Source organism: Panthera tigris, chromosome D3, assembly GCF_018350195.1.
Source record: "Panthera tigris isolate Pti1 chromosome D3, P.tigris_Pti1_mat1.1, whole genome shotgun sequence".
NCBI classification, from domain to species: Eukaryota; Metazoa; Chordata; class Mammalia; order Carnivora; family Felidae; genus Panthera; species Panthera tigris.
Genome location: NC_056671.1, coordinates 29651775 through 29677020, shown reverse-complemented (window position 1 = coordinate 29677020; position 25246 = coordinate 29651775). Strand labels below are relative to the sequence as shown.

Below are 25246 nucleotides of genomic sequence, written 5' to 3'. Positions count from 1 at the left end.
ATGTAAGGAATCCTTCCAGCTGCAACAAGTTTGTGGTAATAGAAACCCAGAAATCTTTCTGAACTTTTTTTAAAAAAAGTGAATGCTGGGCACCTGGGTGGCTCAGTTGGTTAAGTGTCCAACTTTGGCTTGGGTCGTGATCTCACAGTTCATGGGTTGGAGCCCCACGTCGGACTCTGTGCTGACAGTTCAGAGCCTGGGGCCTGCTTCCGATTCTGTGTCTCCCCCTCTCTTTGCCCCTTCCCACTCATGCTCTTTCTCTCTCTCTCAAAAATAAACATAAAAAATAAATTAAAAAAAAAAAAGAAAAACATAAGGCAGAGGAATTGCTAAGAACACATCACCACCACACTCCCCTTAGGCGGGCAATAGCTTAGTGTCACCACTTACAAAATCCCAACAATAAACAAATGGAGAGATGCCAGGGAAGAGGTCATCTTCTAGGAAAGAGCGTTATTTCTGGGGACAACCTCCAGAAATGAAGATGCTAGGGAAAGTGCGCACCTTTGGTGTAGGAGGCATACACCAAAAGCAGCCATGTGAAAAGCAGGAGCAAGACTCTGAGAGAGAAGCGTGAGAGGTGGTTGGTCACAAGAACATTCTGCAGTGTTTACAACAGACAGCACACAGAATAAGACTGGAAGCTCACACTCAGAGATGGGCAAGTCAGGCATATTAGCTTCTTACAGATGGTAAAGCTGAAGTTCAGAGAAGCCCAAATCACAGACCCTTTATAGGGTAGGGCCAGGACCAGAAGCAAACCTAGAATCTCTCTCAGCCACACAAAGCAATAGGTGAGGGTGGCGAGGGGTTCCACTAGAAACAGGCAATGCAGGGGCTCCTATTTCTTCAACAAGATACTGGCAGAGCTTAGCTTCCCAAAATTTATAATGACAAAAGCATGAACATATATAGCATTTGCCCTAGCCCTTCACAGCTGGTCAAGTGTTTATGCCGTGCAAGGAACATTTCTAGGCTTGTCTTGTCCAGACAAAGTGAAACCTGGCAGATGGAGCTGCATGTCTAAGGGGAAGTTACACAAACCTGCCTTAAATCTAAGTACAGGGATGCCTGGGTGGCTCAGTTGGTCAAGCGCCCAACTCTTGATATCAGCTTGATCGTGAGATCAAGCCCCAAGTCAGGTTCCGTGCTAAGCGTGGAGCCTGCTTGGGATTCTCTCCCTCCCTCTCTCTTTCTCTACCCTTCCCCTGCTCACACACACACATTGTCTCTCAAAATAAATAAATAAGTTTTTTTTTTTTTTTAATCTCAGTATAGCTCTCAAATACCAGCTACACAACTGGGAGGACATTAGTTATTTGAAAAAGCCTCTTCCTGCTTTTTTGTGTGACGGTAGCCAAGTAACTAATTTTGACAGATATGTGCTTTTCAAGCTCACACAAAGCAATCAGTGGCAAGGACACTAAATCATGACTTTAATTCAAAATACTGTAGGAGTGCCTGGGTGGCTAAGTTGGTTGAGTGTCCAACTTCCACTCGGGTCATGATCTCGCGGCTCATGGGTTTGAGCCTGGCATCAGGCTCTGTGCTGACAGCTCAGAGCCTGGAGCCTGCTTTGGATTCTGTGTCTCCCTCTCTCCCTGCCCCTCCCCTGCTCACATGCTCTGTCTCTCAAAAATGAACAGTTAAGAAAAAATTATATCAAAATACTATATATCTAAACATAAGGTTTCAGAGCCCCGCAAATATGATTCTCTTATTTCAATTAATAGTTAGCAAAGGAGGCAGGACCCACAGAAACACATCACCCCTTCCATGGGTCGGCAGTATACCATCTTACACTTAGTTATTTTCACAACTAACATATTTAACTACTATCACAACTGTATGAAGTAGTTTTATCATCCTACTGCAGAAATCAGGACACTGAGGCTCAAGGTGATGGCACAAATGAGTCCGTGATAGAAGTTAAGATCTGAACTTGACCACAGCACACTGATCCAGGATGGTGGGCCACTTGTCAAGAGGTCATTCTAAGAGGGTATGGCTTAAGAGAACACTCAGTACAAGCTTATAGGCATACACTGCCCACACACCTCTGGGCAAGCATGGCCCAGGCCCAGCTGAGTGGACTCTGATGCCAGCTCCACACAGTCAGCTTTCAGATGTCAGCCTGGCTCCTGGAATGTTTCTGTCTCCATATGAACATGGTTGTACATGGCATTCTTGAGTCTAGCACCCCAGCACAAGTGACTGGAATGGGAACCACGTGTGTAAAACACAGGGCAGATCTCCTTCTGTAAGGTTAGCTTTCCTGAGCTGAACTTTCTTAACAAGATGTACATTGGTGTGAAGGAGATATTTTACAAACCATGTCAGAAAGCACTCAGAGGCTGTTCAACTTCTGAGTCGTACCCACTCCCTGATCCTGTGATAGAATCAGGCACCATCCTCGCTCAGAAAGACAGAACACACCATGAGCACTAGATTTGACGTTACTGACTTGCTTGCAAACGTGCCTGCTGGGCTACGGACTGTGAAAACAGCATTTTCCTCTGCTGCTGAACTATGTTGGCAAAAAAGCAGAAACAAAATCTGATAAGATCATGAAGTAAAGAAAACTATAATCAATACAGACCTGGAATTATTACAAACTGAACAAAAAACCCACCACCTGACCTGAAATGAATTCCCCTCCTCTCTACCCTGTTCCTCCTTAAAAACCAAAAGCAGCCATGTGAGCAGGAGCAAAACCCCGAGAACAGGGAGGCCTGGGCAATGAGTGTGCCCGGCTCCACTGCCAGCCTGTGGGTGTTACCCCCCCCCCCCCCAAGCCTCAGCCTCTTGTCTGTCAAGGGTGTTCCTCTCAGCTCTGGAATTCTAAAGAGATTGTGGCGAGGGCCAGGAGCAAAAACGGATCAGCCACCAGAAGCAACCTTTCTTAACTTTCTGCTTCAGGGCTGAAAGAGAAGACAAAAAGCAACAATTTTATTTCTGGGACTGCAACTACTTCTTCAAAGTATTTCTTGCAAACTCCCACCCCTTACTGCCAGCTCAGCACCTTTCCGTGCCTTCCACAGCACCTGGACTCATCTCCGGACACAGTGATGGTCACTGCACTGCACATACATGAAGGACACGAAGATATAATGTAAGTGTGAGATTCAGAGATACCGGAAAGACAACATTTTGAATTCAAGAGCTTTTTAATTTTGTTGGAAAAAGTAAACATTTTTTGAACAAAGACACATTCACACAGCTGCCTCAAGAAACTTCTTGCTAATCCTAAGGAACAGGTTATTTCAAAAGGCAGAAGAGCAGGGTGGGAAAGAGAATGGGCTCTGCCTGGGTAATGAGGTCGTGTCCAGGCATAGTCCAACCCACCTTTTCAGTACCATCTCCAAGCCCCTACCCTCCTGCCAGGCTGCTCTGTCATTGCCCTGGGATATGTCTTGCTCACTCCCGATAATAACAATCTATGTGTATCTAACACTTAGGATATGCTAAGCACTCTCTGGAGCATGCGACATATACTAACTCATTTCACTTTCGCACACAGATGAAGTAACTAAAGCACAGAGATTAAGTAATTTGCCCAAGTTCCCACAACTAAGATATGGCAGGCCCAGTACACAACCTCCAGAACCTGAGCTCTTAACCAGGATACCATATTCTCTCTCCCAATAGCTTTGAATGAAACACCCCTTCCTCCCCACTTTTTATTGGGGTGAGGGTTAGGTTTACCTATGCCCTCAAGAAAAAGACAGGATGAGACTGGCTAGAGGAAACCCAGAGGCAAAGGCTCTCACATGTGAGCAGCCTGCTGCTTCTCCTGGATGTTACAGCTGAGGTTACATTTGACCCCCTCAACTGAAAGGCCCAGACATCTCTATGCCACCTGTCCTTAAACTCATCAGCATCACCTTCTGCAATGCCCCTTCATGGAGAGACAAGTCTTCAGCGGCTGGCCAGAGAATGTAGCCCTGCAGGGAAGACGGAAAGAGGGAAAGCTCATAGTTCTGGAGGGCCAGGTGCACTGGATATACCAACCTAGGGTAAAACCAGGCCACTTACCCAGTGCTTCTGGAAAGTGCCTCAGGGCTGGACTAACTGAAACCAAAGGAAGGGACTGCACAAGGTCAGAAGCAGGCAGCTGTTTGGGGGGGGGGGGGGGGGAGTGAACTGTCACTGCGGTTCCCCAGGGCATCTCTCCTAGCCACCACCCACATCCATTTTGAGGGATGAGAGCTACTAAACCTTACTGGCTGCCAGGCCCCCCCCCTTCTCCAACAGCCCAAACCCTTGCCTATGCTTCAAGGGCCAGACCAAGTTCCACCTTCTTCTCAGTGTCAGAGGATCTTTCCCCCTGTACTCCATTATTCAGCTGGCAAACATCCAGCATACAGTGGACAGACCAGAATTCCTTTGTTCTAGGCGTATGCCATTTTTCTCCCTCACTGAGCTCCTCGAGTACAGGGCTAAGAGGAGGTGCCTGTGAGTTGAGTCCTAAAGGACAAGAAATTACCCTGATGTAGAGAAAGGGCAGGGATACCAGGGCAGGGATACCCATCAAGAGACCCTGGGGTGCAGAGCATGTGTAGGGGATCCCAAGGGCAAGTGCAGAGAGAAAAGACTCGCGAGATCAGACTTTGAAACATGCTAAGGAATGTGGGGTTTTAAATACAGATCTCTGACCTCCCGAATTTAGCTCCAATCTCTGAGAGCAGGGCCTGAGCCCTGAGCATGTGTACCTCTCATGGACACACTGCCAGTTAAGAATCATGTGGGAATGAGGATAGACTGGTGAGGAATAAAAGGAAACTACCAAGGAGTCTAGTGCAGGTGGCCAACCACAAATGGATGGCTTGAACTAAGGGAGTGGTAGAGAGGGTGGAGAAAGACAGGCAGAGGCCAGAGAGGATAAAGGCCTAGTTCAGCAGAATCTGGCAAGTGGCTAGATGTGGAATGAAGAGGCGAGGTGGGCTTCTCCAGGTTCTTCCTTGAGTGGCTGAGTAGACAAGTGAATCATTAACTGAGAAAGGCAAGACAAGAGAAGCATGGGGGCTGTGGGGACACAAGTTTGGACAACCACAGGTCTATATGCCATTCAAAGGGAACTCCTCCAGGCTGTTAGATACAAAGCCTGGGCTCAGGAGAGATATCTTGGGATCCTCTAAACGTTAATCCTTAACTTCCTGTTGCAGTAAAGAAAATAGAAATCTCTCTTGAACATTTAGTGATACTTTTCAATGGAATGAGAATTTTCCAAGTGATTTGGTACAATATGCTGCTAACTTGACAAACTCTTTATAGAATTATAAAAAGGCCAGAATAGGTCCACCAAGTACCCTGAGACAAATGTTTTTGCTCTAGTATATACCTTAAGAAAAGGTCCCAAATGTTGCAATAAACAAGTCCATTCTCTTTCCCAGGGCCTGTCCCAATTTTCTTTTAATAGGGAAACATTTACAATGAGCATCATTAAGGGAAGCTGAAATAGTCCCAACTTACTGGGATTTTACATTTAGAACAAAAAAAAAAAAATACAATGTTTTTCTCAATTCCCTAAAACCAAGTGGATTCAGGACATTTATATCGGCATAACATCATCTGAAAAACTCCCCTCACCCTCTGACACACACCTACCAGACACGTTCACAGCTCTATCGTTTAATTACCCAACTTCAGAGAACATAAACTTGTATTCAAAAGCAAACCGCTTTATTGCTTTTGAATTCCAAGGAAAGAACTATTATTAGTGACTCCTACTTATTCACGTGTAGTTATGGACTGAAAGTACACCATTACAGAGTTCTGACTGAACATCATTTAAGTAGTATTAAAAGGTTGCTACAATCTCAATTCCTCATCTCAACAGTTACAGCATAATGACTGGTAAAATGTCACATACCCCCTTCTTAAATCCACAACTTCCCCCACTGAGAAAAGCCCTTCTGGGAAGATACTTAGCTGGAGGGCCCATAGGGGAGATGTGTGCTATTGAGAGGCTGAAAAGAAATGATCAGACTGCAATCAATTTCCTTAGCCACACCTACAGGTTTCACTTTTGTAGCTATTTCCCTTCCTGATACAAGCAATGGTTACAATCTGGTTGTTACCATCAATGCTGAATTTGCTGCTTGCAAATTAAAATGTATTTAATGTTTTATTAACATTCTTTCCTAAAAAGGGTTCTGAAAAAGGCTAATCCTTTTAGCAAATGCTTTTTAAATTAAAGACTTTAGTCTATGGGGGAGGGGAAGAAAAAAAAAGAGGTTGGAGAGGGAGAGAGCCAAAGCATAAGAGACTCTTAAAAACTAAGAACAAACTGAGGGTTAATGGGGAGTGGGAGGGAGGGGAGGGTGGGTGATGGGTATTGAGGAGGGCACCTTTTGGGATGAACACTGGGTGTTGTATGGAAACCAATCTGACAATACATTTCATATTTAAAAAAATAAAAATAAAGACTTTATCATACTCACTTTGCCTAAAATAAGTTCTTAGCCAACATATGCAAATACTCTACTTTCAATAATGTATCTTATACAGTCCATGGTTACAAAGAAATCAGACTCTCAGTGTCCTGGAAAATAGTTTTTGAGGAAATCTAAAGTTCTTTAAGATGTAATTCATTTGATTATTCAGCATGTTTCTTTCATCATCAAAAACCCCTTTATTTCCACCCCAAGTATTGATCAATATGCACCAATAATTTGTTGTTGTTTTTAACCAGCTTAAACACTGACTCCCAGAGCCAGTGATCTAAGTCATTTAACCAGCATTCCTCTACTGAATTGAAAGAGTTTCCATCCACAACTCAAGAAACTACACAGTCCTCCATGTGTCCTTGGAGTAAGAAAAGAGGCATGGACTTTGGGATTTGAAACTAGGGAGATTTAACATCTTCTCTCCCCACACTGGTCTGCTTGTTACTCCACCTCAGGTAACACTCAACCTATCTAAGCCCATAATTCTCTCATTTGTAAAATAAAGATGATAATATGCTAACTTAAAGTGTTACGGAAAATAATTTATGTAAATGATCTAGCACTTAAAAGTACTTAGGGGCACCTGGGCTAAGCTTCCAGACTCTTTGATTTCTGCTCAGGTCATGATCTTGCAGTTTTTGAGTTCTAAGCCCAGGATCCAGCTCTGTGCTGACAGTGCAGAGCCTGCTTGGGATTCTCTCTCCTCTCTCTGCCTCTCTCTCTCTCACTCTCCCTCTCAAAAATAAACACTAAAAAAATAAAAAATAAAATAAAATAAAGTACTTAATGTTACATTTTTTTTTCTAATTTTTAAAAATGCTTATATTTTGAGAGCGAGAGACAGAGCACGAGTTGGGGAGGGACAGAGAGAGAGAGGGAGACACAGAATCTGAAGCGGGCTCCAGGCTCTGAGCTGTCAGCACAGAGCCCAATACAGGGCTTGAATCCCCAAACTGTGAGATCATGACCTGAGCTGAAGTTGGATGCTTAACTGACTGAGCCACCCCAGGTGCTCCATACATGTTCTTTCTAAGCTCCAATTTTTGGAAACATGAAAATAATTTAAAAACCATAGGAACTCCCCTCTCAGAGCTCTGGAAGCCTGGGAACCCCAAATTAGGTCAACTTGGGTAGACTAGGGGATACCAAGATGAATTGGGTCAAGATTCCTGTCCTTAAGGAACTCAGAACTCTGTAGGAAAGGCAACTCTAACACAAATGTGATTGGGACAAGTGCTCAAAGAGAAACATAAAGAAAGCACTGTGGTCACACAAAGGAGGAAACAACTTATTCTGAAGGGGTTTGGGGGAGAAGGCCTCACAGAGTAACTAGCATTGGAATTGGACCTAGGACTTCCATGGAAGGGAGGAGAGGCAAGGGGAAGGCAGCCTTTCTCAGGTAGATCAAACAGCATGTGCAAAGGACACCACATAGCAAGTAAGTAAGAAGAGCAGGGGGCTCTGGAGTCAGAACTTGAGTGAGGTCACAGCTCACCCTCCCTAGTTAGGAAAATTGGGGCAACCCAACGAATCCCTCAGCATTCCATTTTCTCACCTACAAAATGGAAATAATAATGTCTACTTTCAGGGAGAATTAAACATGATCATGAATGTGAAGTACAGGGCAGCACAAAGTAAAAGCTTAAAAAAAAAAAAGGTAGCTATTATGATTTGCAAGGGTAGTAGGAAAACAAGGGGCAGGAGGTGAGGCTAAACAGATTACTTTCAACCAGCCTAGGAAGGGTCTTGCATACCAAATAAGAAGTTAGGATTAACTGCTGAGGACTATAAGATCAGAGAGGTTTTCAATAGGAATGAAAGGATTAAAAATTTGCTTTAGAAAAAGAACTCTGGTGTCCAAGAAGGGGAGTCTGAAAAACTCAGTATGTACTTGGAAAAGCATCTGAGAGATGCGGGTATGGATTCAGGTAATTTCGGTAAGATTAGGAAGGAAGGCACACACTCAACTCTCTCTAAAGTAAAATCCACAAGGCTTAATGGGTGACTGCATTTGAGGAGAAGAGTACAGAAATAAGTGAATAACAGTCTTCTCATCTGGATGACTGGGTGAATGGTGGTGTCACCGCAGAAAAGAGATGAGAAGTTTGGAATCTGCTGACTGTTCTTTTGTGCCCACTTCTAACCCAGTTTTATGAAGTTAGTCGTCGTCTCCAGCCCTTACTGAACAAAAGAAATGTTCCCAGGGAGGGAGGGCCCAGAAACCGTGACTCCAAGTTCAACGTCTAGTTCCAACAAGCACCGCTCTGCCCAAGAGGAATCCTAGCTCTTTATCTCCTCTCAGGAAATCAGCTCCTGCTCTTTTTTATTTCCGGCTCGATGCAACCCGGCAGCACTACCGGGACGCCAGCTCACAAATCTTGGCGAGGTCGGCTCCGGAGGGCGCCGGCAAACATACTCGGGAAAGAACTAAGCCAGTTTAGCATCTGTAATCCTCACCAAAGGAGCCACTTAACAAGAAGGCACCCGGGGCATTCAAGATACAAAGTACCAAGTTATTTTTATAAACTTTGGCCGGTTTGAGTTCGAACGATTGAAGCCAACCCCCACCCCCCAAAATGGCACTTTTGCTTCAGCAAGGAAAGGAGATCCGGATGACTAGAAGTAGTAGGTTGAAAAGGAGACGGGGAAGGAGAAGCGCGCTGCAAATGCGGCCGACCCTACGCCTTCCTGGAGTTGGAACTTACCCGCTGTGTGACTCTGCAGTCACAAGGCGACAGTTTGCTAGGACCCAGCACAATTTCAAACGACCCACCAACAAACTGACCTAACTTTTGTCGCCCTACCTCCTCCTTCCTTCCCCAGCCCGAGCCTCCCGGCCTCCGGAGCTGCGACCCGGCCGAAAGGGGCACCAAACCCAGCGCGCTGCGGCCCAGGGCGGGGCGGCTCCGCGGCGCGGGCTCCCAGCCGGAGCTCCGGCGCTCAGGCCTTCCCCGCGGGCGCCCGGTTCGGGACCTCCTGGCCGGGCCCCCACATCAACACCGCTCCGGGTCCGGGAGGCCGCCGCCGCTAGGAGGACCCTGCCCGGTTCCGGGCGGAGGACGGTGTGGACGCCCCGGGCCAGGCGGAGGGGCCAGCGGCAGCTCCCAGCGCGGCCTGACGCTCCCGCCCAGGCTGCGGCCTAGGCGGCCCCGTTAGCTCCCCCAGCCCGCGTGCGGTCCGGAGGGGCGGTGGGACCACGTAGAAGCGGGAGACCGAGCGGCGGCGTCCCGAGGAGTCCCAGCCCGCCGCGGGGACCCCGGGCCCGGGGCGCCGCACCTCCCTGCCCGGCCGGCGCCGGAGAATGGCTTTTACCTTCATCAGCCTCCTGCTGGCCGCCATCTTGGATCTGGTGCTGCTACTTCCCCAGAATGCATCGCGGCCGGCCGGGCGACTGTAGCCCCCGCACTTCCTGGAGCGGGGGAGGGGCGGGCCGGGCACTCCCCGAAGTGCGAAGTGCCTACTGTGTGCTGGCCACGGTGCTGGGTGAACACAGGTGAACGGGTCCGGCGGAAACCCTGCCTTTACGGGCCGTCCAATCGGATGGAAATTACAAAGCGTGCTTGGCACACAGTAGGCGCACAATAAATAATGGCTGCATAAAATAAGATCATTGAATAACCAAGATTATTTCAGACACTGATAAGTGCTGTGAAGAAAAGAAAACTGGGTGGTGGGAAAGTGACTCTGGAGACCTACTTTTCCAATGAAAGCCTCACTGAGGAGATAGTATTAATAACACTGGAACCTACAGAGCGCAGCTCCCCCCTCCAGTGCTTCATTTTCCTTAGTCTTTGAAACCACCCTGTAATATGGTTATCATTAACAGCCCATCTCACAGAAAAAGCAAAGAGAAGGCCAATGATTTGCCCAAGGTCATGCAGCCAGCTAGGAGCAGAGGGTGAGCTGCTGGCTCCAGGGCCAACGCTGGAAACTGAAGGATGGGATAGAGCAGCTGAGAGGCTGGGAGGAGATTGTTTCAAGCAGGAGAAAAGGCGCTGGCAAAGGCCATGTGGCTGTCTAGATGGCCGGAATGGAGTAAGAAGTATTAGAAGGAACAAGGGAGGCAGGTGACAGACCGGGACAGCCTTACAGGAACAGAAGGGATTTGGCTTTCCTTCTATGCTCTGTGAGAGACCTTTGATGGATGTGTGTAGCAGCCACCTAGTCAGATAAAATGTTTAAGGAAAGTACTATGATTGAAGAATGGGGAATGGAGGGGGATAAGCAGGGGAGTAGGGGCCATTTGGCAGCCTGCTGTAGCCAATCAGGCAAAAGTGATAGTGGTTGGGACCTAGGGTGTCAGTGTAGGCAAAGAAAAAGGTACCGTTTCAGTACACATTTAGGCCATGTGAAGGCATTTTTCTTCATTCTAAGAGCAATGAGTTTCCCATGAAAGGGGAGAAGAAGAAAGAACTGGAGATTATGTAGCCTGGAATGGAGCCGGCCTTCCTCACAGTGTCCTGGGAGCCCAGGTTTGATATGGGTTGGGAGGGACGAGATGACAAGCCTCATGCCATCAAGGTTCTGTTTGCCTTTTATCTCTCCCCAGGGCTGGCACACAGTGGGTGTTCAATAAACATTCAGCAAATGTGTGAGGGACTCCATTAGCCAGTTCCCTAGAGGCACGGGGGACTTGGAAGTCTGGCCCGGAGACTAACTCCATGATCATACTGTGTACACCGAACCTGGTACTACATTGGCCCAGGTGAAAGAAAGACAGCTTTATTGGGAGCCTGCCCTGAAGAATTCCAAGGCAGTTGAAGAAGCACAGTGATTCCCTCAACCTGGACATGTGAAGCTGGCAATAGAAGGCGAGGTTCAGTGAGGGCAAATGAAAAAAGCTAGCCTTTGCTGCGGCATCTTCCTATTCCCTCACCATCACCTTGCAAGACAGCTCCCTTGCAGGTGAGGAATGAAGGCTCTAAGCAGCAGAGTGCCACTGTTAAACAAGCATACAGAGAAATGTACCCAGTCCCAGTGGAAAAGGTCTTCGGGGCCCCCTCTCCTACTCTAAAACCTTTATTTCTGCCCATGGCAAGCCTGGCTTCTGATCATGCCAGCTCCTTTCCACTCAGCTAACTCATGTTCATTTGGACCTGGCCTTAGTGTCACTTCCCTGAGCCTTCCATTAAAAGTGGCCTCTTCCTCCTCTTCCACTCCTCCTCCTCCTCCTCCTCCTCCTCCTCCTCCTCCTCCTCCTCCCAGACTCCAGGCCATTCTGGATACAACTTACCACATGCTGCTTCTTCTCCCAATCATCACAGGGTCCTGGATGCTCACCTGCTGGGTTCAGAGAGGTAGATAACAAGGTGGCACCTGCCCTCAAGCAGCTTGCAGCATCCTGGGGAGGCACCAAGGAAAACAACAGAATGTGGCAATGGTTTGGTGAAGTGTGGGAGCCCAGAGGAGAGGGCTGACAGTGGCCAGGGGAGGGGCCAGGGATGGAAGGAGCTCCGGGACAGGCTGACTGTATGCCCGGCACTGGGCCCTGCACATTTATACCCACCACCAAGTTCATTGGCACCACAGAGCAGCGCTAAAATGTTCTGTTTCACAGGTAAGGAAACTGAGGCCCTGAGAATAGTAGCTCACCCTTCATCACCCATAGGAAGAGGGGCTCCAGAAGTTAGATCTTGATCTGGTTCATGCTGGTGAGGCTTTGCCTTGACCTCCTTCTGCTGGCCCAAACCTTCATGTCCTACATTTCTCCCTTCCTAAGACCAGTGTTTCTGCCACACTATACCCCCTGCCTCTCCCCTTGCTACTTCCTTTGCCTGTAATGCCTTTGTCATTCCCTCCCCCCATACTACCTTGTCCATCTGGCAAGTGCTGATCATTCTTAAGGACTCAGCTTACCATGGTGGCTCACTTGGGTGACCTGTCAGCCTGCTGTGTGCTGGGCTCCCAAGAGTACAAATGCACAAGTGTTCTTTTTTTTTTAACGTTTATTTTTGAGAGACAGAGACAGAGACAGAGACAGAGAGAAACAGAGCATGAGCAAGGGAAGGGCAGAGAGAGAGGGAGACACGGAATCTGAAGCAGTCTCCAGGCTCAGAACTGTCAACACACAGCCCAACATCGGGCTCGAACTCACAAACTGTGGGATCATGACCTGAGCTGAAGCTGGACACCCTACCGACTGAGCCACCTAGGTGCCCCACAAGTGTTCTATTGACTCCCCCAATGGCCCTCTGAGGTCAGAGCTGTTATCAGCCCCATTTACAAAAGAAGAAACTGAGGCTCAAGGGTCAGTCAGCTTTTCAGCCACCTGGCTGGTCAGAGGGTCAAGCCTGAGTCTGCTCTTGGACTGTGAGGGGGAAACCAAGTTCTGTCTGGGAGACTCAGCTGACCTAAAAGTCTCCTTCTTTCCCTTCTATTCTCCCTCTCAACCTCCCTCTTTCCTTCCATCCTTCCTTCAGTAAATCCCATTGGGGGTACTCTGTGCTTAATGAATAAGGAAATTCACATGGTGTCTGGCCCTGCCTTGACCAGATTGGGTGCTCAACAAACATTTGAAGGACTGTCCCTGACCTAGAGCAATGGCCAAATGACTGGACAAAGGGTCTTGCCACTGGTGTCAGTAAGAAGTAGATCAGGACTTGTGCTTCAGGCTGCATAGGAAGGAGGGCAGCTGGAAGAGGTTCAGAGGGGAGAGAAGTGGAGACGGCAGAAAACGGAAGATAGGTCTGTCCCGGAAACAGTGGAGGGCTGGAACAGTGATGCTGTCAACAGTAATAGGGTCTTCAGGAAGCAGCAGACATTTGTCTGAAGGCTCAGGGATTACAATTACCCTCAGACTGCCAGAGCTCATGGGCCAGGCTATACTGGCACGAGTTCAGAGCCCAGACTTGGGTCACACAGGCCTAGGCCCAAGTCCTTATGTGACCCTGAGCAGTTTCCTCCTCTGGAGAGGACAGGGCCAGCCTCCATGGCTAGTGAGGACTCAGGGCCAAGGCCAGCCCAGCATTCCAGAGAGCTAAAAGGTGGCACATGCTTGTGTGCCCAGGAGGGCATGGAGCAGGCCAGAGATGGCTTTAGGGCCTGGGAAGTGGGGGCAGACAACAGCATGGGCCCTCTCCAGGTACACAGCCCCATCCAGGAAGGGGCAGTTCTGGGGGTTCCAGGCCTTCCTACAACTCAGAGTAAGAAGACCTGGCTGGGCCTCTGCTGAGTGACCCTTCCTCTCTGAGCTCCAGTTTCTCTCTAGGCAACTGAGGACTGGGACACGATTGCCAAGGATCAATGCCAGCAGAGTATGGGCATGCCTTGAGCAGGGTGGGCATGGGAGAGAGCAGGTGTAGGCAGCCAGACCATAGAGGGCTGGGGGCTTTGCAAGGCCCTGCTGCCTGCAATCTGATCCCTAGGCAGCCCACCTGGGCTCTTAGGGAAGCCTGCTCTGGCAGAGCTCTTCACCCCATTGGCACCATAGCCCTCACTCACAGTCCCTGCCCACAATTCGAGCTCACTACACTCCTTTGCCATATCTATGTTTAACCTCAGGCTTTATCCCTTAGGTTAAGTTCCATGAGGACAGAAAGCACACCTGGCCTGTATGCCTCTGTCTTCTTCAGTCATGTATTTGTTGAGTACATACTATGTACTAGGCATTGTTCTAGACACGGAGGAGACATCAGAGAACAGATAGAAAACACATTCACCCAGGGGAGCCTGGCTGGCTCAGTCGGAAGAGCATGTGACTCTTGATCTTGGGATCATGAGTTAAAACCCCATGTTGGGTGTAGGGATTATTTAAATAAATAAACTTCAAAAAAAAGTTTAAACTTAAACTTAAGTTTAAACTTAAAAAAAAAAAGTTTGGGTGGCTCGATTGGTTAAGTATCCGACTCCTGATTTTGGCTCAGGTCATGATCTCAGGGTTATGGGATCAAGCCCCATGTCGAGCACTGAGCTCAGCATGGAGCCTGCTTGAGATTCTCTCTCTCTCCCTGTCTCTCTGCTCCCCCTATTTCTCTCTCTCTCTCTCTCTCTCTCTCTCACTCACTCTCTCTCTCAAAATAAAATAAACATTAAAAAAATATATGGGGCACCTGGGTGGCTCAGTTGGTTAAGCATCAACTCTTGATTTTGGCTCAGGTCGGGATCTCACAGTTTGTGAGATCAAGCCCTGCATCGGGCTCCGCACTGATAATGCAGAGCCTGCTTGGGATTCTCTCTCCCTCTCTCTCTGCCCCTCTCCCTGCTCTCTCTCTCTCTCTTTCTCTCAAAATAAATACAATAAAAACAAAATGAAAAATAAAAGGAAGGGAAAAAAAGAAAACGCACTGACCCAAAAACAAGGGATGTGGAAGGGAAGCTGGGGCTACAGGGGTCTGGAAGCTTAAAACCCTCCAGTGGTCTCTCTGGATGGAGCTGTCACCACTCACAAGGGCCAGGCAAGCTCTGTAAAGCTCTGGGCATGGGTGGCAGAGCTGAAACAGGGCCAGACCAGGCTGGCAGAGGAGGGATGTGAACCAGATTGCCCGGGATCCCATACACCATGACCTCATGGCCCAAAGGTCACAGACTGGTGCTGGGAGGAGAGGCAGCATGGAGTACAAGGCTAGTGATGTGGGGCAAACCAAGGTGAGGGGAACAGGTGCCTTCTCTCAGGGTCAGTGAAATCACTGGGTGTCAGGGCAATGTGTGTGCAGTTAATAGACAGGAGGGGCTCTAACCCAGAAGTTTTCAAACTTGCTTCTAGCAATATGTCTCTTTATTAAGCTAAAATCTTCCTTAGAACCTAAATAATGATACTAACAGTTGGATGTGCTTTGTTGAAGCAAGTAGGGACAGTGTTTCCCATTTAGCTCTGGGCACGTTCCCCCACCCCCAACAATCCTACAGTATTTCTCAGGAACCTTGCGGCCCTAAGGAACCCAGTTTGAAAACCACCCATGTAATCAATCTCTTTTATATTATAGACAAGAAAGCTGAGACCCAGAGAATGCAGCTACATGGTCCATGCTCTCCCGGAGCTCAGAGTTGATGGGGCTGACAGGCAGGTCACTGGACAATCACTGAACAATGTGATGAGTGTGGGGATGGCAGAAGCCTGGCACTGGGGAAGCCCTGGTTTGCTCAACCACATTCCAGAATGCCTCTGACATGCCACAGGTGGTGCCAGCCCAGGCAGCAGTTGGATGGTGACTGTAGAGTTCCCAGAGATTCACCCAAGGGTCCTCCTCCTTGGCAGCAGCCTACCTTCCTAACCTGATGGTACCACTCAAGGCTGCATCAAACATCCAGGCTGTGGAGCCCCACCCATTGCCCTGAAGTGACAATCCAGCTCTGCCGCAGCTGCCTATATGCCCTGGCAAGCCACCTTCTCCCACCAAGCCCCAGGTTCTCCTCTGTCAAACAGAACTGTAGTGGGGATTGCATGAAGAATCTCTACCTGTGGCTACCACATCTAGTGGCCCAGCACCAGTTGAAGGGTAGAGCTGTCTCTCCATCTTGCCTACCCACTTGACCCCCATATCCACCTTGTTTCTCAAAAAGAACATTAGGAATCGCCATTCTCTGTTTTCTTGCTACGTATCGTTGCCCAAAGGCATCTATCTCCCATAGCACACCAGTGGTTCAGAGGACCCATGTTTGAAAAACATGAGTACAGAGGCACTTGGGTGACTCAGTCGGTTAAGCAACCAACCCTTGATTTCGGCTCAAGTCATGATCTCACGGTTGTGAGATTGAGTGCACGTGTCAGGCTTCTCATTGAGCATGGAGCCTACTTTGGATTCTCTCTCCCTCTCTTTCTGCCACTCCCCTGCTCATTCTCTCTCTCAAAATAAATAAACATTTAAAAAAGGAAAAGAAAAACATAAGTATAGCAAAAAGTGTGGAGCCCACAGAACCACATGCTGAATGAACACAACATGTGCTTCTTTGAGCCTCTGTCTTCCCACCAGTGAGATGGGGCTAAGATCACCTGCCCACCACCTGGAGACATAACTGTGTGAGTGAGAGGGCCTGAAACACAGAGAAGCCACAGATACCATAGACAGAGCCACTTGGTGCTGGAGCAGGAAGAGCAAGGAGGGAGGAGCCAGATTTAAGTAGGGCTCCTGAGTTCCCAAGCCACACAGATGGCCTGGCCTAGAGAGGCTATGAATGCATGTATGTATGTGTGTCCCGCAGCTTTGGACCCCATCAACATCTCTAATGAGGCCTGATCCTCATTCCAGCCTAAAGCATCTGCCCAAAGCCCTGAGAGGCATCCCAGAGCCTGGGGCTTCAGCCCTTGATGCCAGGTGGTACCTACATGTGAGAGGTAGTCAGGTTGGGTGGCCAGGTTGGGCAGTACCCTTTCTGCCCTTCCTGCCTGCCTGTCCCTGGGTCCCTATCCCTCTTTTCTGGAGAGGGACTTTTCACTTATTCCTTCTCTGAAACCACTCTGGGCAAGGACACTAATGTATATAAGATACATCCCTGCTCCAAATGGAAAGATACCAGGTAGGATGATCAGGGCTGTAGAGTTTTAGGGAGTCCAGACTCAGCCCTAAAGAGTCAGGTAAGCCTTCCTGGAGGAGGAACTGCTAAGCTGAAGCTACAGGACAAGACAAGGTTAGCAGCAGGTAAGTGGACAAAAACTCTTGATCCACTGGAGCTTGAGGCTTCCCATCTGTAAAATGGGTGGTTTAAATAATGAATGGCATGCATTTAGCACTGAGCATGGCACACAGTAGGTCTGCAATGGTCATTGCCGTTATTTTTGTGTTGGGCAATATAGGCATCCCAGGCAGGGGGGAACAACACGTGCAAAGACCCAGAAGCCTTTGAGGCAGGGGGATTCTTTAGGTCCTGGAAGTAGCTTGTGAGGGTCTAGGCCAACCCATAGATGGGACAATGGGAACTTACACAGACCTCAATACAGCTCCTATTGTACACCTGGCCATCAGCTGACAGAGTCCTGGTGTCTCTCTAACCATGGAAGACTGGTGTTATCAATACATCCATTATGTAGAGGTCAGGAGAGGTGAAGTAACCAGCCATAGTCACTCAGGCAAAAAGTGGCAGAGCCTGGATGGATACCCAGGTCTCTGAGGCTTCCCATCTGCCATGAGTCATCTGGAGTGAGTCCTAGGGAGCACAAAGAGTACCTGTGCTGCCTTTACCATGGCAGCCCTGACTGGCTTCAGCCAAATCTTTGCTTGCAGACCTGTTTCTGTAGCTGCAAAAAAGGGAGTGGGATTAAAATCAGTGAGCTGCCAAACAGAGCCTTGCTCTGTTCTAGGCACTGAGTGCTCTTGCCTCATTGAATCCTCACAAACAGTAGAAATGGATGCTCAGGGAGATCAGGGAACTCTGGGAGGTCACACAACACAGAAAAGGGCTGCATTTATTAGCCCATTTTACAGATGAGGACATGAGAGTGGCACAAGAAGCTGCAGGACTGTTTGACTCCAAAGGCGTGCCAGTCCTAACCATCTGACCACTTTGCCCCTTGGAGAGCCATGAAAAATTCTCTGGCCTTGCTGCATCCAGGGAGGGGGGATAGGGAGCCAGCTGGGCCCATAAGGATCTGTGACTTTACCTTTTGGAGAAGTAGGAAGCCCTGGACACTCCTGGACCAGACAAAAGGTAGGCTGGGCCCCCATGGCATCCCCATTTTCTCACCTTCCTCCCTGGCTGGCCCCCAACTCTGGGTTCTAAATGACCCTCTCTCCTTTTGCATATGCAAAGTGTGAGACCCTGCCCTGGGAGAAAGAGTGGGGAGTGGTCTTCATAGCCATAACCCTGAGGTTGGGCAGATGGAGTAAGAGTACCCACGGACTCTGGAGGCAGAATTTTCTAGGTTTCACTCCCTACTTAGCTACTTCTGGGCAGCGTGACCATGGAGAGGTCCTTATCGCTCAGAGTGTCCTTGCAAGATGATCGTAAAAATAAACCAAGAAAACATAGGCCAGGGCTTTGGATCTCCAAGGAGGCCTTCTCACCGTCTCAGCTGGCACCATGCCCAGACTATGGGCTCAAGACTTCTCATCTGTAAAATAGGCATAGGAAGTTTAAATAGATAATGCATGCAAATGTCCAGCACTTCCAGGGGTCCTTGGAAGGGTAGGTGCCTTGAGGGTGCAGACACCAGATGCATCCCCCAGTAGGGGTTCAGGGCTCACCCCCAAGTTTGGGGGTATTCTTTTGTGTTTCCCAGCCATTTAGCCCAAACAGGTCAGCTGAACCCATGACAGAGCCAGGCGCGATCTACCCACACCCCATCCTGATTTTGACCCATACGTGGAGCCCAGAGCAGTAGCCCAGGCTTCCCACAGTGCCAGTTGGCCTGAAAGAGATTGTACGGTGTCTGGGAGAGTATCCCCCCGGGCGGGGGGGTGGGGGGGGGGAGGGTCACAAAGGACCTGGCACCAGGAATAGGGAAAGGCCTGGGATCACAGAGACCCCTGGGCATCCCAGAAAGGTCATGAGCTGCGTTGAATAGGGGTGTCTGGAGGCCAGCCGCCGCACAGGCAGCCCAGAGAAGAGATCAGGCTAGTGCATCCGCGCCAGAGAATGGGGGAACACGCTCAGAGGCGGAAGGGGCGCGCGGAAACCCCCATGGGAAGCCGGAAGGGGCACGCGGGGCGGTTGGCCGCAGCGGGGGCGGCGGCCGTTGGAGAGCAGCGGCCTGGGCCAGGCCAGGTCTGGCGTCTGGCCAGGCCCGGGGCCACCATGACCAAGGACTCGCCCAGCCCTTTGGGCAGCGGCCGCGCGACACCCAAGAAGCCGGGTAGTCCGGGTCCATCGGCCGCGGTGGTGGAGGAGCAAAGGCGGGAGCTGGAGAAGCTGCGGGCGGAGCTGGAGGGGGAGCGGGCGCGCGGACGCGCGGCGACGCAGCGCTTCGCGTCCCAGGCGCGCCAGCTGCGGGAGGCGGCCGAGCGGGAGAGGCAGCAGCTGGTTGACCATCTGCGCTCCAAGTGGGAGGCTCAGCACGACCGGGAGCTGCGGCAGCTGCAGGAGGACATGCTACGGGAGCGTGAGGCCGAGATTCGGCAGCTGCTGCGCTGGAAGGAGGCCGAGATGCGGCAGCTGCGGCAGCTGCTGCACCGCGAGCGCGACGGCGTCATGCGCCAGGCCCGGGAGCTGCAGCGCCAGCTGGCAGAGGAGTTAGTGAACCGTGGCTACTGTGGCCGCGCGGGGGCGCCCGACGTCGCCGCTGCTCAGTGCCGCTGTCGCCTGCAGGAAGTGCTGGCACAGCTTCGCTGGGACACCGACGGCGAGCAGGCCTCGCGCATCCGACACCTGCAGGCGGCGCTCGACGTGGAGCGCCGGCTCTTCCTCAAGTACATCCTAGAGCACTTCCGCTGGCATCCCGCTTTGCCCGTCTCCCCCGACCCCCAAGCCGTGCATTCTTCGGAAGAGCCGCCCCTCCATACCGCCGGCAACTCCCCCGGGCCCCCAAAGTCCGTCTGTAAACTCGAATCCTTGAATACTGACAGCCTGAGCGCTGGCATCCGTCTGCGCTCCCGCTCCCTAGACGTGGTGCCAGCCAGGTGCTCCAACTCCCCAGACAGCCTGCTCCACACGCCGCACTCCTGCTCTCTCGATTCTTTGGCACCAGCGCGGTCCCGCTATCTCGACAGCACCCTCAGTTGCCCCAAAGCCCCCGAATCCAAGAAGCCGGCCTCCTGGCCAGACACCCCCATCTTAGGCTCCTCGAGTCCTCCGCCCCCGCTACCCCCACCACCGCCACCGCCATCGAAGCCCAGGAGACCTAGTGACTCTCTAGGAGAGGACTCCGGGAGCCAGCCCTGCGAGGCCTTGACTCCCTCGCCGCCGGATCTGGACTACCAGGAGCTGGTGAAGCAGAACTCGGAACTGTCAGAGGCGTTGCAGGTGCTGGCACGCCGCTGCTCGGGACTGTGGGAGGAGAACGTGCAGCTGTGGCGCGCAGGTTTCCAGGACAAGTCCGACGAGAAGGTGAAGCGGCTCAAGGTGAAGCACGCGGAGCTTGCAGGCCTCGCGAGGCGCCTAGAGGACCGGGCCCGAAAGCTGCAAAAAACCAACCTGCGGGCTGTGAGCGAGCCTGTGCCAGGCGAGAGCCGCGCTGGCCTGGAACTGTGCCAGGCCTTTGCCCGCCAGCGCGCTCGGGACTTGTCGGAGCAGGCAAGCGAGCTGCTGGCCAAGGACAAGCAGATCGAAAAGCTGCGGCTGGAGTACCACTTGCTGCAAGCTCGCGTCACCTCAGGCATGAATAGTGTCCCGCACCCTGGCGGGGGTGCTGCCCAAGCCCAGTGGCTCAACATCAGTGAGTTGGACCGGCTGCAGCGCGAGTCCCAGCGGGAGGTGCTCCGCCTGCAGAGACAGTTGACGATGCAGCAGTCCACCAGCTGCGCCCGAGCTGAGGCGGACGGCGAGAGCGCACCCTTCGAGGAGGCGCGGCGCCAGGTGCAGGCACTGGAGCTGGAGCTGGGCGCCCAGGCGGCCGTGGCACGGCGCGGCGGCGAGGATGGTGAAGTGCAGCTGCGGGCGGCGCTACGCGAGGAAGCCTGGCTGGCGCAGGAGAACGCGCGGTTGCAGGCCCAGGCCAACTGGACGAGGAAGGTGGCGGCGGAAAACAGCGATGTGCGCGGGCAGCTGGGCTGCGCGTGCCAGGAGCGCGACGCCGCCGGCATGCTGGCGGAGCAGCTGCTACAGCAGGCTGCGCGCGGGCAGGACAGGCAGCAACAGCTGCAGCACGACCTGCAGAAGGCCCTGCGAGATCTCCAGGCTGCTAGGGAGGAGATGCTGGCGCTGCAGTGTCAGACTGGTTACCTTCCCCAGGAATCCCGGGAGGCCCCCCAAGTCCCGGAGGCTCAAGTCAGAGATAGTGGAAGGACCAAGTTCCAGCTGGCGCCTGAAGAGCAAGCAGCTTCACAGCCCAGTGCAGACAAACAGGGAAATCAGGAAGCTTCTCAGCTGGAAAGTCCAATTGCTATCAGGGAGCCAGCCAGTGACCCTCAAGTGCCAGACAGAGTCCCAGCCAGCGGACCTCTGGACTCCGGGTCCCTAGCCAAGAAAACTAGCTCCCAGTCGAATTCTCCCTCTGAGTTGGAGTCCATATGGACCACGGTGCCATCTTGTCCTCCTCTGGATATGGACACAGCCAGCGAGGTGGAGGATCTGGAGCCTGACGGTGTGTCCTCTACCTTGGAAGCGAGGGGCTCAGAGGCCCCCCTGACCCCTAAGCTCAAGATCTTCCTGGCTCGGTATAGCTACAATACTTTTAAGGGGCCTAATGAACATCCTGAGAGTGAACTGCCCCTCACAGCTGGAGATTATGTGTATGTTTTGGGGGACATGGATGAAGATGGATTTTGTGAAGGGGAGCTTGAGGATGGCCGGCGGGGGCTGGTGCCCTCCAACCTGGTGGAGCAGATTCCAGACAGTGACATCCTGGGCTGCCTGTCCCCCAAGTCCCCTGACTTCAGCCCTACTCGATTCCTAGGTAGACACAGCAAGTTTTTGAAGGAAGACACTGGTCACAGCTTGTTGCCTGGGAAAGCCCAGGGAGCTATGGACAAGGGGACATGCCAGATGGTGAGGGCAGGCTCCAAGACAGAAGTGGCAATAGAGATCTCAGATGCCAAGAGAGAAGAAGACAGCTGGCTGGGCTTGCTGCAGTGTGGGGAGGAGAAGGGCTTCTCTAGACCCCTTCTGGGGGCCACAGGGGCTTTTTGCGTGGCTCCCATGCAACTACACCTGCAGAGTGTTGCAGCCACATCAGCCAAGATTACCTGGGTCTACAGCAGCAGCAACCACCCCCACATGGTATACCTCAATGACCAGGAGCATGCCCTGACCCCAGCAGGTGTGTGCTGCTACACCTTCCACAGCCTGCATCCTAGCACACGGTACCGGGCACGAGTGGAGGTGCAGCTGCCATGGGACTTGCTGCAGGTGCACTGGGAAACAACGTCCTCCACCATCACCTTTGACACACCGCTGGCAGGACCTCCTCACCCTCCTCTGGATGTGCTGGTGGAGCGCCATGCCTCACCAGGCATCCTAGTGGTCAGCTGGCTCCCTGTAACCATCCACTCTGCTGGGTCATCCAACGGAGTCCAGGTCACTGGCTATGCTGTGTATGCTGATGGGTTCAAGGTTGCAGAGGTTGCTGATGCCACTGCTGGGAGCACCCTGTTGGAATTTTGCCAGCTCCACCTGCCCCTGATGTGCCAGAATGTCTCTGTGAGAACCATGTCACTTTGTGGTGAGTCCCTGGATTCAGTGCCAGCCCAGATCCCTCATGACTGTTTCACCTGTCACCAATTGCCAGAGACTTCTTCCTTTAGCTACACCTGTGGTGACCTGTCTACCTGCAGAGTCACAGTCCCTGTCCGTCCTCAGAGGCTGGCACTGGCTCCCCTGAGTGCTAAAGCCAGCCCCCACACTCCTGGAAGCTGCAGGGAGCCCCAGGCCGAGTTTCTAGAAGCATTCCCTGAAGAACCCTCAAGGAGGCAATCCCCGATGTGCAACCTGAGTTCAGAGGGAGAATGTGCAAGTGTGGGGTCTGGCAGCCAACCCCAGCGACCTATAGGGGCCCAGGAGGTCTGCAGAAAGGACTTGCTCTTTCAGAAGAGTTCCCCAAACCACAGACCACCTCTGCTCAGTGGACAGTCTAGGGGAGAAGAAAACTGCCACTGGCACATGGGCGCCAGAAAAAGCCATGCTTCGGGAGTCGTCCATCTGTTCCCAGAGTTTGGGCTTGAGAAGCAACCATGTCAGGAAAAGGCTGCTTTTGAAAAGGTCCTTAGGCAAAAGCAAGATTCCGATGTGTTTGCCCCTCCCCAGCTGGACACCAGCCAACCATATGTGTCTGACTTCCACAACATTTTGCAGGAGGAGGAGGCAGTGCACGTCAATCTGTGGGGCCCAGAGAGGCGAGAGCAGAGAAAGGAGTTTAGGACCCAGAACGGGAGCTGTCAGGCTCTGGGGAGCAAGAGAGAGTGCCAGCTCCTGGAGCCCAGCCCAGCACTTTGTCCAGCTCCATCCAGCAAAGTCATTAAGATGTTCAGGGGTGGCCCCTCACCACTGGGGACAGAGGTGGACACTTTGGCCAGGGTCTTTGTGGCCCTCTTTGATTATGACCCCCTGGTGATATCTGGCAACCCCGAGGTTGCAGAGGAGGAGCTAGCTTTCCAGAAAGGGCAGCTGCTAAGAGTGTGGGGCTCTCAGGACCCTTGTGGCTTCTACCGTGGTGAATGCAATGGGCAAGTGGGCAACATACCTGGGCATCTGGTGGCCGAGGTAAAGGTAGGCACAGAGCAGACTGATGGGATGTGGCATTTGCCAGCACAAGGGCACCTGTCCTTTGTGGCCCACCTCGATGACTTTGGGGGGCTCACCAGCCCCCAAGGCTCCTTTCCTATGCCCCAAGGGAACCCCCGGAGGTCACCACTGTGGACTCCAACAACCATGATGACAGCTTTGGACTATGACCCCAAGGATGGGCGAGGAGGGGGCCAGGTGAAGGACAAGCTGTCACTGAGGGCAGGGGATATGGTCATGGTCTATGGGCCTGTGGATGACAAGGGATTCTATTATGGGGAGTCAGGTGGTCACAGGGGCCTGGTCCCAGCCCACCTGCTGGATCACCTTCCCCTCCATGGAAAGTGAGCAAGGCTCCTGTCGGGGTAGTGGCCTCTGGCCACCCACACCCCGCCAGAGGAGAAGCAAGCACTGGGACCCTAACTCCAGCATCCCTCCTCAACTCTGTGAGCAGCACTTGCTCAGAATGTCACTGTGAGAAATTGACACCAGTCCCCAGGAGTCCCCTGGCCTCTGAGAGGAGCAGGGCTTCAGTCTGAACTGAGCTGTTCCCAAAAGAAAACAGAACAAGCAGCCCACGAGAGTCTGACAGGCTGTTTTGGAGTTGTCAGTGACTATGACAGGTATTTGGAGAAGGGTCTTTTTCTGTGCTCAGTATGCATTTTCTCTAGGAGTTTCTTTAGAAGTGTCCTCATCCATTGCGTTGTATGAAAGTCTCAAGAAAAGCCTGCCTCTTAAAAAAAAAAAAAGTGACCAGAATGTTCTTTTTCTATCTTATGTTCACCTCCTCATTAAAATGTTCATAGAAAAGAGAAAAATAATACTTTAGAAGTAAAAGCACAACCAAGGGAAACACAAATATACCTCTCTTCCTCTCTCTCTTCTGTCCAGGGGTCCTGCAATGGCTGCAGACATGTGTTCCCAGCTGGGGAGGGCACCTCCTTATTCTTTGGAGGGGGCTTAGCTTACGGTCTTCTGGCAGGACTATCAAGGGGTCAAGCCAAGAGCCAGGGCTGAGAAGCAGGGCCCCAATGGCTCAACGAGGTTGGCATTGCCCACAGGCTTCCCTGCATGTGGCCTGTGTCCCTGGGTGCCAGCCTTTGTGGAGAGTGGGATCAGTGTCTCCCGACTGGGGATCCCACTCTGCATGGTGTTAGTAATTGCCCGCTTTCCCCAGGGCTTCTCTCTGGGAAGGTGTTTCTATATTTACCCCATCTTGTAGAAGAGACTCTGAGGCTCAGGGGGCCCCCTCTTGTCAGGTGACACAGCTGAAAACTGCTTCCTCCCACAGTCTTCCTGGCTCTCCCTCTAGGAGAGTGAGAATGAAGGGTGGTATTCATCCTTCTCTGCCTTTTTTATAAAGTTTTATTTAAGTAATCTCTATACCCAATATTGGGCTGGAACTCACAACCCTGAGATCAAGAGTTGCATGTTCTTCCGACTGAACCAGCCAGATGCCCCCATCCTTCTCTGCTTCTGTTTGATACTCTTTTGTTTCCCTGAGTACAGCAATGATGTCAAAGGAAGGGCACGGCCATCCTGGGTGCAGGAGG

At 51.5% G+C, this 25246-nt stretch overlaps 2 protein-coding genes across 4 annotated transcripts in view; one reads left to right on the top strand and one right to left on the bottom strand.

Annotated features, from left to right (window-relative positions):
- Positions 1-17404, bottom strand: part of UBE2L3 (ubiquitin conjugating enzyme E2 L3) — a 76076-nt gene extending 58672 nt beyond the window's left edge. Inside the window, exons 1-3 of one of the 3 annotated variants that reach the window (XM_042963120.1) lie at positions 17307-17404; positions 11683-11790; positions 9762-10041 (exon numbers count right to left, since the gene is read on the bottom strand). In XM_042963120.1, coding sequence (XP_042819054.1) covers positions 9762-10041; positions 11683-11708 — 306 coding nt within the window. In that variant the 5' untranslated portion in view covers positions 11709-11790; positions 17307-17404. Of the gene's footprint in view, positions 1-9761; positions 10042-11682; positions 11791-17306 lie in introns of those variants that run through there. The other 2 variants (XM_042963119.1, XM_015541558.2) reach the window with 2 other exon arrangements.
- A 1486-nt stretch (positions 17405-18890) lies between these two features.
- On the top strand, positions 18891-24668 carry LOC102964271 (RIMS-binding protein 3A). Its single transcript, XM_042963118.1, has one exon. The coding sequence runs from the start codon at positions 18957-18959 to the stop codon at positions 24039-24041; it is 5085 nt and encodes a 1694-aa protein (XP_042819052.1). The 5' UTR covers positions 18891-18956; the 3' UTR covers positions 24042-24668.
- Positions 24669-25246: the final 578 nt, after the last annotated feature.